Raw genomic sequence first — 13,010 nt, forward strand, 5'->3', positions numbered from 1 at the left:
GCAGCCACTACTGGAAGTGGCTAGAGAGATTATAGCGATTGGCCAGCGCTTGCAGGGGGGAAACCAGCACTTCCGCCTGCCCTCCCTGTCCATCATCTAAGCAGTGAGCACAGCTGGTCAGGGGGTGCACAGCTCTCAGGGGGTGCACATGCACACCTGTGTACCCCCTACGCGTTGCCACTGATAGGAACATTTGCCCTCCTGCTTCTGTATGTGTTGAAAGCACAAACAACCTTGACTTAGAGAAGCTTCATTGTTTGCATTCATCCATTAAATCTCACAGACTGCTGTTTAAATGTTGTTCAGTATTTCAAGCTATTTAAATGTTGTTCAGTTGCAAGCTATTCAGACTTGCAACAGAAGCTCTGAAAATTGGTGGGGAGAAGGAATATTGCTATGTGGGGGAAATGTCCAGGGAAATAAGGGTGGAGGATGTAGGGTAGAAGGAGAGGGAGGTGCAAACTGTTTTATATTTCTAAACTTATTCGTTGCCTAACAAGCAGTCCCAGAACGTGACTGAAGACACAAGTTAACTCTTCTCTCTCACAAGATCTAAGGTAGCGTAAATATCTGTACAGTTCTATTTAGCTTTGATTGAAACCTCTTTTTAATTCATCCCTACATGATAGGGCAGACAACTAGTATGTTTTATGCCATGCAATGAGAGAGAGAGAGAGAGAGAAAGAGAGAGTTTTATTTCTCAGGAAGTTTATTTAGATTTCAGAGTTCTTAGCAAATAGTGAGCAATAGTTCAGTGAAAGTTTAATGCGTAAGTCCTGGCTTAAATTCCCTCTTCTACCTCTGAGAAGCCTAGCCCATGTTGTCCACCTGCCAGAGGAGAGCCCCAGCTCCTAGGAAATGTGTTATTCTGGGGTAGGAAGATGGGTCCATCCTTCCTGTTGAAACATGTTCAATTTCGATGTAATAAATTGCATCATACAGAGTATGAGTGGATGACTACAACCAAATAATCAGAATACTCACGGGGGAAGGGAGGTGACATGTGTTCCAGTAAATTTAAGTATTTTATGTTAAACAATTATTGTATGCAATTCTTAAATAGCTCCCTGGTCTCTCCTCTTCCAGGTGAGTGCTATAAGCATAGCCTAGAAAACTATGCTCCAGCTTGCTTCCTCTCATTGAATCTATGAAAAAGGAATAGCTTCCACATCCAATGGGAAGGAAGGAAGGAAGAAATCTCACCTATAGTAGTTTAGTGATTTGAGTGCTCTTCTGGTGGGTGGTAGATGTAAGTTTGAATACTCTCAAGGAGAGGACCCCAACTCTCCAACATCTTGAGGGAAAGATTGAGCTACTAAATATGGGAATTAGTGAATGATGGTAGCACCTCCTGCACCTGAACCACCTTCACCTCCCTACTTTGGGCACAGCCCAATCTGTCACCTGTGCTCCAAGAATACACATAGGATCAGGCTTCCTAGACAATATAGGTGGAGGAGCAACTAATCTGAAGCATCTGCCAGAGCCCAGGTGTCAGTTTGGCTCCTAGCTGCTCAGCACCATAAGAACTGAAGACAGAAGCATAACTTTATGGGTCTGGGGAATTTTTATGACAAAAACTGAGGTACTTGGAGATTTTAGATACTTCCAATAATACATGGCAACTAGCCAGGGACTTAAATATTGTACTTTTTAATTTTAATGTCCATAGTGCAAGTTGAGAAGGATTTAGGATCCATGAATCCTTTGGGGATGTAACTCTATTAGGCAGCACTCACACTCACTGCACTGAGTTTTGCTTGGGCAAAGGAAGAGCCTCAGAATTCAGCCCAGGATTTCATTCATAAAACTATAAGATTCAAGAGGTGGTATATATGTTGATGGGGGGAAAAGTAAAAATGTGGTGAATTCATGTATAACAGAATTTTTTTTTAAAGTCATGTGGATGTTATTTTAGGAGGTAAAGAGGGCAGAGGGGGAGAAATAACAAGCTAGAGAATTTATTTTCCTACAAACCTAAACCAGGAAGAAAAATAGAACTAAATCATGATGCCTAGAAGCTAGAAGTTCACAAGACAGGAGATGTTACTTGGTTTAAATAATTAATAAACCCAACTGTTGTTGTTAGGTAACTCACCGTGTCCGTTTGGAGAATAAGCACATATCGTTCATCAAACTGATGGTTCCTTTAGCAGGTATTGAGGTAGCAAGGAAGTTATGAGGACTAAAAAGGGAAAAAACCTAGCCCATTCATGAATAGTCCTCCTCCTCTTCTGCCATCTCAGAATCAGGAGTCAAAGAGAATTATTCCAGGAATCAAAAGGAAATGGTTCCCAGTTAGTCTACTGGAACATCCTTGGGCAACAAAGAAAAAATAAAAAAGAAGAAAAAAGCAAAATCAGCTAGGATAAAACTTAGAGGGGGAAAAAATCTGTTGGTGTGTCTCTTCACAAAAGTTTGTGTGTGTTTTATTTCATGTCTGCACAATATTTTGCATATTATATGAATATTTAATACGCTACATCTAAGAGGAAGCATGGCACACCACAGCAGCACCTCAACTGCTCTTTAGAATTAAGTAGTGAAGGGGTAGTGACATCCTGTCTGTCAACAGTTTGTCCTAGGTTGTAACAATGGATTTACTCACAATATCCAATGGCAGTTTTGCCCTTGACCTTTTCAAGAAGCTGAATGAGTCTTCTAAAGGAGAAAACATTTTCTTTTCCCCTTGGAGCATCTCCACTGGTCTGGCAATGGTCTACCTGGGTGCAAGGGGTAACACTGCAACCGAGATGGCTGAGGTTGGTTCTGAAATTTTACTATCCACGGTACATACATAATAGCTGGTTCTTAAATATGCTACAGCAAGCTGATTGTACGGTGTTAAACAAAATGGTGAATAAAATGCACGTAGACTTTAGGGAATAAATTGACTGCAAATTTAATTTATTTCATAGAGGTTCCCACCTTGTGCCACTAGGAGAAAATATCTTGTAGGTATCATATGCTGTGCATATTTCTTGACACTCTGAGCCAAATTCGGGTTATAGATGGGCCAGATTGTAGGCCAGCTGAAGGCCTCCTGGGAACTGCCAGGTTATTACATGGTTCCCATCTAAACTGAATGATTTAAGATAAAAGTGCTAAGTATCTCTGATTGCAAATTAAGAAATAATGAGCATTATGAATTGATAATAAGTAAGATTTTAACTCACGTCACTAGAAATGTACTTAATACTCATTTTACTCTAAAATAAATACTGTGCATGTGTGTGTGTGTGTGTGTGTGTGTGTGTGTGTGTGTATTTATTATCTTTGCAAACTTTGCTTACAGGTTCTTCATTTTAAAAAAGAGGAGAAGACTGTTGTTTCCCCTCCGTCATCGAATCCCTCTCGTGGGAGACCCAGGAAAAGGAAAATGGTATGTATTAGAACAGAGGTGGGCAAAATCCGGCCTGGCAACTGATTGTATCTGGCCTGTGGGTCAGCAGCCACAAAGTCATAGGATCCAACTTGTAGGGAGCCAGCAGTTCTAGCTGCTGCATCGTGCTGGGCAGGCAGCCCCATCCTGGCCCCATCCACAGCTTACACTAGCTACCACCTCATGTGCCAAAAGCAGCGCCGGTTGCATCCTGACATCAGGTGTGGACACTGTCTGCAGATTCCTGGTGGGGATTGGGCAACTGCCTGGGATCATAGCTGATGTGCTGATGCAGCAGCATCACCTGCAGACCTGAGAGGATGCCCCAATCTCCAGGGAGAAGCTGCTGCCTCTGTCTGTAGCTGATTCTGGTTCCCACTCAGCACTGCTTCCAGTGCATGGGCCAGGAGTTGGTGTAAGCTGCAGGACCATGCTGGATGTGGGGGGCAGTTGGAAGGGAAAGGGGAGGCAGAAAGAAAGAGGTGGCACTACCCATGATGAGCAGCAGCGGCTAGTGCTAAGTGCTAGGCAATAGCTGGACTTGGCAGCGGATGTGCTTGCTCCTTCCAGGGCTGTTCTGGCTGGGTTGTCCAGAGCCTGTTCTGGGGCTGCCCTGCAGCTCCTTCCTCCCACCCCCACTCTATGATCTCTTTCTCAGTTATAAAATAATAATAAAAAACATTAAAATATAACAATTCTTAATTACAAAAAGAGGAAAGAAAAAATGTTTTAAAATATGTGTATTAAATTATGACATTAATGAAAGTACTGAAATTACAATATAATTGACATATGATATGACATATGATTGACAATGTCAATTACACCTTAAATATGTCAATCAATGAAACTAAACAACTGTTGCTGATTTGCACAGATCAGCATTGTATGAGCTATAGGTGACCCCTACAGTAATTTAGTAATAAGAGGTCAGTGGGGTTGAATTGTTATGTGGTGCCCCCTACCTTATTTAACTTTGAATAGTGCATGGAGCAGTTTTGGAGATTGTTGACCTGTCACATGTACACACTGACGGCATAAATTGACATCCAGCACGTCAATTTAAGGAATACAGATTGAGACAACATGGAACCCCCCTCCTGCCTGGTCATATGTACAAGTGCCCTTAGATGTTACAAGGAATTAAAGAAGGTACAACATTTTCAGGTGCAAACATAATTTCCAAGTGTCTTCTTTAAAGGAACCTGAACAGAATGAAACTCGAGAAATCCATGTGGGTTTTAAGACACTGTTATCTGCAATCAACAAACCTAACAAAAACTATGAGCTTAAAACTGCCAACAGATTGTATGAAGAAAAGACTTTTCCCCTGATTCAGGTAAGTTATGGGGCATTACTAAGCTGAAGGGAAAGTTCTGAACAATGCTTTTGGTATTAACTCTTTATATTTTGCTGAGATGGTCAAAATTTTTCCAGTTGAAGCCTTTTATTTCAGTAGTGTTAAAATGTTTTCTTTCTTCTTTATAATTCTGACTGTTGTATTGTAGTGAAGCCTACATTGTAAAGCAGCAAGCAGCATAAAGTTCCACATTATCAATAAGTTCATTTTCATAATTCATTCAAAATAGACAGATTTTTCATTCCATAGTACACATCAAAATTTTGACTTCTTGGTTCTAATTTGTGATTAAAAGAAATTTTGAAATGACAGAATTTCCCATAGAATGGAAAATTTATTGTGTAGATGACCTTACTGTTAGGGCAGATATTTTTTTAAAACACTGCTTTTAATATAAATTGAATTGTGCTTCCTTTAATAATGTAACATTGTTATATTATACAACAATCCAATTTCATCAGCAACACTAACGTGAATTTATTGTAGTACCTATTTTAAATGGAAAAACAACATTTTTCCTGTTCTGATTTTCAGAGGTACTTACAGCTTGCTAAGAAATTTTACTGTGCAGAGCCACAAGCAGTTAACTTTAGGACGGCTGCTGAACAAGCCAGAAAAAAGATCAATTCCTGGGTCACAAACCAAACTGAGGGTAAGCTAAGGGGCAAATCCAAAACCTCTTCTTTCTGCCACCACAATCTGCTATGCCCTGTGATGGATAGCTTCATTTCTCATATATACAAATACCCTAGTAGCTAATATGGAAATAGCAGAGGGAGAGGTAGCGGGCAGGCAGATAGGCAATTGAACAGCTTCAAGTACTTTATCAAAGAACTTACTGAATACAGTGGAAAGACTCCCATAGATAGGCATGAGCCATGGGGAGAAGTGCTAGAAGACAGCAGCATAGCCCTTTAACCTTGACTTCCAACCCTGCAAGGTTCCTTTCTTCATAGGCCCCAGTCAACTACAGAACTACAAGCACAGGATTTTACCCCAAGAACTCTCCATTTTACTGTCCTAATTCCTAGCAGACTTGTTCACTTGTGTTATGAGTTGCTCCAGATCAAAGGGCTGTAGAAACAGGAAGAAAATTATGCCATTCTGGTTTGGTTGACATTTATACCTACTTTCAACAAATATGACTGGCTTTTACAAGGGAAAGGCAGTGAAGTATCAGGCATCAAGTGTTATGTTTCAAGGCTCTTTTTATGAACCTTTCACACTGTAACTCCTCTCCAACATGTCCTTGAGTAACAAAATTTTTAAAGAAAGAAAGAAAGAAAGAAAGAAAGAAAGAAAGAAAGAAAGAAAGAAAGAAAGAAATTAATTAGAGAGTTTTTTTAAGGGAAAATGAATTAGGCCTGAAAAATCATTTAGTGAGAACAGATGCCTGTAGATGTTCATGACTCCTGTTATGATGTGCTGTAATTACAGTGTGTTAGAGCAGACTCGATTGATTAAATGATAAATTTAATTGAAGGATGGACCCATCTTCCTACCCTAGAATAACACATTTTCTAGAGGTTGGGGCCCTCCTCTGGGAGGTAGGAAACATGGACTAGACTTCCCAGAAGCAGAATAGGGAATTTAAGTCAGGACTTGCACATTAAACTTCCACTGAACTATTTCTCAGTATTTCTTAATAACTGAAATGTAAATTAACTTCCTGAGAAGTAAAAGTAACTCTCCTCTCTCTCTTGCTGCATAACAGAATGTATCAGTTGTCTGCCCGATCATGTAGGGATTAATTAAGAAGAGGTTTCAATCAAAGCTAACAGAACTATACAGATATTTACGCTACCTTAGATCCCATGAGAGAGAAGAGTTAACTTGTGTTTTCAGACACATTCAGAGAATTTAAGCTAATTAGCATGCTCTAGCAGCCTTGGCATTCATGTATTCAGCATCCCCGTGCTTCAAAGTGGCGGTGGGGGCACTTTAACTAAAGCTGATTAAACAAGCTTTAGTTAATGCGCCCCCACTGCCATTTTGAAATGTGGGACACAATACATGAGACACTGCAGGCACTTTCATTAGAGCAGCTCCTGAGAGCTGCTCTAATTAAAGTGCCCCTGCCCCCTGTTAGCAATAAAAACCTAGGATTCCGGACTAGCCCAGGGATTGACACAATACCTTGTTCGATGAGTAACAGAAAGGCTTTCTTTACTACAAGTATTTAAAATCAAGTCAAGCAAACCCAAACCAAATCAAAGTCCGGTAATTAGCTATAAGGTGATGATTTCTCACCAAACAGGCGACGAAGAGGTGGTCTGTTTCTCTTCAACTTCTCGAGTAAGTCAGGCGAACTGACATCAGCAACTGGTGTCAAAGAGATTTCTCACTCTTGAAGCATGTGCATGCTGTTTGCTGTTTTACTGCCTTTTTATACCCTTAGTTTAGCATCTTCAAAACATTCTTTTAGTTGTGTAAATCAAGAAAGAATCCCAAGCAGTAATTGACAGGAAAAACCTGCTCATTACTGGTTATCAGAAATGTTTAATTTGAATGAGTTACCTTCTTCAGTAACAAGAGGTTATCCAGTTTGAAACATATCAAGAAACTGATTAATAGCAAAGAAAAACATACTAAATCATGAGGAGACATCTATTACATATGGAGAATGTCTCTTCCTGCACATAAACACTAGTTAGTCGCAAAAGAAATATTTACCATACTAATTAATCAAGGATAGACATTTCATATGGTTACACACCAGACAAGTAAAAGTCTGCTTGAAATCATTCTGAATATAGCAAGATAAGCTGGAAGAGATACTTCATTATTCCTTCTTAGATGGCCTAGCCATGAACTCGTATCTTCTTGCAATATGCAGTTAGCATTATTATTCTGTATTTTAACTTTTGTGAGTAGGCCCAAGCTTAGCATAAGTTTCAGAGTCATCACCCCCCCATCCACCCCACCCCAGCCCATGTAAAGACACAGTAGGGTTTTGAGGTTCAGACACTGGATAACTACTTGGGCAAAAAAGAAACAACTTTATAACAAGTCACTTGCAGTATTATATTGGAATAAAAACCTCAATTTTTCTGATATCTGAAAGGGACAATCCAGGATCTGCTGCCTACAGGATCTGTTGACTCACGGACTGCATTGGTCCTGGTAAATGCCATTTATTTCAAGGGAAAATGGGAAAAGCAGTTTATAAAGGAAAACACATTTGAAAGACCCTTCAGGGTTAGCAAGGTATGTTTCCCGAAATTCCTTGTTAACTAACTGTAGGAAACATCCAAAGAGCATAGTAGTCGTTCACCTGCACTCTGTGTGTATTTACAACTGTATGGGCATGTCTACATGTGGCCATATGGTGCCTTTGTTACTGTGCTGTCATTTATTACTTCCTTTTGGAAGTACTAAAAGATGGTGCAGTAACAGCCTATACTGCACAGTGCCAGCTGCACACTTATTTTTGGCTGCTGTCACTGCAGCAACATGCTATGTGGGAGGACATTGCTATGGCGACATAGCAGCAGCATCATGGTTTTGCCAATGGACACTGCAGCACCATAGCGCCTTGTGTAGATGGACCATTTGCATTTAAAACTACTGGTAGTGTCTAAGTAATTTGGGGTGACAACTTTATTACTAATTCCATCAGCCACATATGTTAGGTCAGTGTTTGAAACGTGTGTTTGGCCTTCAAGGAGTGGCTGCTGGGTACCAGAAAACTAGGCAATTTTAATGAACACACTGTGACACTTACTGGATGACAGAGATGTGAGCAAATCTTGGCTACATTTCCAGAGAGGATGTAAAGGGCTATGTAAGAGTCGAAGTCAATGGCACTGCATCATTTCCGCTGACTTGACAGCTTTGTCTTGACTTTCCCTTTAAGAATTTGTGTTCCTTCATTTATGTTCCCCTGGAACTCAGTTGTTATAAACAAAAAGTGAAATAGAAGAGAATTTCGTGAAACCCACGGAAATTTCTTAACACCCCTTGAAAAGCGTTGCTTTGTAACCAAGCAAGTTTTCAAACACTGAAAAGAGATCTCCCTTTCTGCCAGGGTGGGGAAGGGAACCAAAGGAAACCCTCCTCTCAGTGACCTCTGACTCCTTATGCCTAGGAGTTCCCTACAATCTCAGTGTCAGAGTGCTGTAGCATGGTACAATGAGGTGAACCAAATGTCATGGTACAATGAGGTGAACCTTACAAGTCATCCTTGGTGATAATGCAAATATTTAGTACTTATTTCCTTATTTATATATATTTGACAGACCAAGACTAAACCAGTACAGATGATGTTTTTGAAAGATATGTTTAAAATACTTTGCATGGACACAATGAAACTCAAAATCATCGAGCTCCCATATATTAAAAACGAACTCAGCATGTTCATCCTCCTACCAGATGACATCAGTGATAGTACTACTGGTCTGGAACTGGTAAGACCATTATACCATAGTTCTGATGAATTAAAATGGAATTTAATATTTCTTCATTGCAGGGAAATGCTCATAGTTTGGCAATATTTTCTATATCAGTGCATGCAGTTGTTGTTGCTTTTATAGCATGTAGGAGCCTTCTAGAGCACAGGCTGAAAACGGTTAAATAAAGCTGACCTATTCTGCTGACAGTATTAGCAATGGTACAACAGAAGTGGTATGATTGGTATCATGTATTGTTAGTGATACAATGGCTATGACTGAAAGGTATTTTCCAGATTAAATGGAAACAACAGCCTTACATCCAAAAGAGTTTATAATTTAATTTCAGTTGCGATACAAAGAAAGAGATGAACAAAAAATTGGGGGTGAAGGACAGGACAAAGTTTGCAGCAAAAGGATGTCACTTTGATAGGTACACATCTTATGTATGTTAGGACAAGAGATATGGGTCCCTTCCATGCATATAGATTATTGTTAATTATTAATATTATTATTAATATTACATGAACTCAGATATTTCTTTATTTGTGAAAAATATCAAAGATAAGGAATGGCTTTGTGGATGCAGTTCTTCAAGAAGCAAAGTAACCTCACCTCCTATTGAAGAAAATGAGAGCAAAAGTCACTCAGGAACTTGCACTTTAACTTAAGTTTTCTAATAAACTTTTTCTTGATTCACTGTAGCTAGAAAGAGAATTGACCTATGAGAAGTTAGCTGAATGGACCAGCCCAGACAGAATGGCAAAAGTGGAAGTGGAAATGTATCTTCCCAGGATCCAGCTGGAAGAGGGATATGACCTCAAATTGACTCTGAGCAGTATGGGGATGCCAGACGCCTTTAGCCCAGGTCAGGCAGATTTCACGGGACTGTCTGACAAAAAGGATCTGTTTTTGTCAAAAATTTTTCACAAGCCTTTTGTTGAGGTCAATGAAGAAGGTACTGAGGCAGCAGCTGCCACTGGAATTGTTATAGCAGAGAGAGCACATCTAAAGGCTATAAAATTTAAGGCAGATCACCCTTTCCTTTTCTTCATCAGGCATAACAAAACCAAGAGCATCCTCTTCTTTGGAAAATTTTGCTCCCCCTAGAAGGTATTACTTTCTGCTAGTAAAAAGCATCAGAAGTTCGCTCTGCAGCTGGAAAATATTTGGCTCTCCAACCAATGCCTTGATTGTAATCTTACTCATAGCCCTGCTCAGCCACCTTCTTTAGTTCCAACATGGGCAACCTCAGGAACAACTATGCCTTAGAGACAACTGCAGAGGAACAATTCCTGCTGAGCTGCTCTGCTGTTCTGAGGAGATGCTCATCTATCACAGCTTCTGCAGGAGTGCAGTATACTCTGTCCTTGCATCAGGCCTACTCTCCTGGCCAGTGTCTGCAGAGCAAATCATGGCTGTGTCCCTCTCTACCCACTTGTTTATAGGGTGGGTAGAAGTTAGAAATCTTGAGCCAGGTTCTCACTCCCATGCTTGGAAACAAGATGTGATCAGGTCTAAGCCTGGCCTACCAAGTATCTTAGTATCATAATTGCTGCCAGCATGCTGAAGGGCCATTTTACTTCTAACTATCATGTAGCACTTAATTATTAGCTCTCCTGGTGCCTTTAAAGAAAGGGTAATTGTTAATATATTATGACCTGTCTACAAATGCTAGGCACAGCATAGCCAATTAAAGATAAACATCCAGCCCTAGCTCTGAATGTAAAAATACTCCCCTTCAGGCTTTTATGAAGTTTTGTGCTATTCCCCATGCATCTTCTTTTGTTTCTTTGGCAATTTTGTTAAATATGAATTACTTCATATTTACACAGAACCACTTTTGGACTTTGCCATCCTGTTGAAACAACAACAGTAACTGTTTGTGAGTAAGCTGCACCTAAGCACCAAAGGTGTTTAAGAGCCTTTTATCCTTTTATTTTTTTTAAACCAACTGAAAATTGACAGATGCTTCCCCTTTTGACTTAACACCACTGTGGTTTGTCCACATTGGGTGCATCTACATGTACTCTTTACTGCAGACTTGACTAATTAGCTCTGCACTAATGTGTCACCATCTACACAGCCACCATTATGGGGGTGCAGTAAATGAGCTAGCTCCACTGTAGCTCAGAGATTATACTATTTTACGGTGGAGTACTTAACTCTGCCGAAATAAATGTGTAGATGGTGACAGGGGCCAGCTGGGGCATGAGGGTGCTAGAGTGAGGGGGGCTGCCTGCTGCCTAGCCCTGCACTTTAGCACTTTTGTGCCTGAGTCAGCCTCTCTGCCATCCAATGCCACCACCCAGACCCCGGAGCTGACTCCCTGGGCCCCTCCCCAGATCAAGCTGCTATGGTCCTGGGTACACATGTAGTCACTGTACCCAGGAGCATCTGGCTCTGGGTACAACTGCACCAGAGTTTATCACATCATCTTCATACACATGTAGATGCAGCCATTAAGTCTTACCACATGGGCCACATGAGTTCTTTCAAGCTCTTCTCATCAGGTAAGTGGTGAATGTGGAAGTATACAAAAATACCAAATTTCTTATTACAAATGTTCACTTTGGTAAATATTCATGATTTCAAGCAAAGCCAAACCAAAACCATGTGAAACCCCATCCTTGACAAAGGTTCTCTAAGATAAGCCTTCCATTTGAAGACCATCCCTCACATCCTTAAGAATTCCATATAGTTTTACTTATGTCAAAAGAAAGACTGGGAGAGGATCTAACACTCTACCAACACCCACTTATCACACTAACAAAATTAAAAAAAAACAACCTGACCTCTCAGACTAGTAAAAAGATCACCCTTGCCCATGGTGCAATCAACATTTTATTTTTTGTCATTCATGTCCTGCCAGTATTGTTATGAAGCTATATATGGAATGTTGTATTACTTGGACTCATGCTTGTTCTTGGATCTAATCTTCTAACAGTCTTTGTAAGCCAGAAAGGCTGAGAATTATAATTAGCAGAATTGATATCAAAATTGTCATTGATGTGTCCTGTTTGACTGTTATGCTTATGAAAATATGGTATAAAAACTGCAATACTCATACCTACTTCTTTTAATCTATTGTTAAAGTAATTAATAGCTGGCTTTTAATTTGTACTCTCTTCCAAACACTGTTTTTAGAAATAAAACAGAAAAATAATGTATAATCTTAAAGAACACAGTTTAGCAAAGATGTTTGATACTAACATATATCCTAATGTGCTTTTAGCCCATATTTTACTCTACAGAAAGATTTGTATGTCTTGAATTCAAAGCAATAAAAAAAATTGACATGAAAATTCTAATTTGTGATTTAGCAGATTATACTCTATTCAGAAGGTTTGTCTGTTTGTTGTGTTTATGATTCAAAATGTTCTTGATACTTGGTGTGCTTTCCTTCTTGCTCTTGCAAGTTGACAGCCCTCTCCTTGGTTGACCACAACCAGTTAAGATTTTTTTAATATGCTACTCTTAACTCCATAAGGTAGCAAAATGTTTAAGAACCTGTTAGTTAATGTTAGCTGACTCACTTGTTAGAGGTTATTTTTTCTGACCTTACAGATCTGCTGCTAGGAATCCACTGGATGCAACAGATAGAAAATTTAAGCTGAATACAGTAATTCAAATTAGTCATATGTAGGTTTCCCTGTACTCAGGTAATTCACTAAAATAACTTGTTTCTACATATACGTTTCGCTGCCGTGCAATGCAGCGAGGGGTCCGGAGCCTTAGAGGCCATCAGGCGGGTACTTATGATGCTTGGAGTGGAATTAGGCACAGACGCTTATCGGTTGCAAAGCAAGATTGTTTACTCACGCCATCAAGGTGGTGAATAACGGAGGTCAGAGGTACTTGGTTAGTTACAGTTTCAAGT

General features: G+C 39.9%; 1 protein-coding gene across 1 annotated transcript; it reads left to right on the top strand.

Moving 5' to 3' along the window:
* Nucleotides 1-507: 507 nt before the first annotated feature.
* LOC102573612 (heterochromatin-associated protein MENT) lies at nt 508-12,427 on the top strand. The gene is made up of 8 exons (XM_006276933.3): nt 508-557; nt 2,576-2,762; nt 3,296-3,382; nt 4,584-4,721; nt 5,277-5,394; nt 7,807-7,949; nt 8,981-9,148; nt 9,836-12,427. The coding sequence occupies exons 2-8, from the start codon at nt 2,595-2,597 to the stop codon at nt 10,238-10,240; spliced, it is 1,227 nt and encodes a 408-aa protein (XP_006276995.1). The 5' UTR covers nt 508-557; nt 2,576-2,594; the 3' UTR covers nt 10,241-12,427.
* Nucleotides 12,428-13,010: the final 583 nt, after the last annotated feature.

This window comes from Alligator mississippiensis, chromosome 3 (assembly GCF_030867095.1).
Source record: "Alligator mississippiensis isolate rAllMis1 chromosome 3, rAllMis1, whole genome shotgun sequence".
NCBI classification, from domain to species: Eukaryota; Metazoa; Chordata; order Crocodylia; family Alligatoridae; genus Alligator; species Alligator mississippiensis.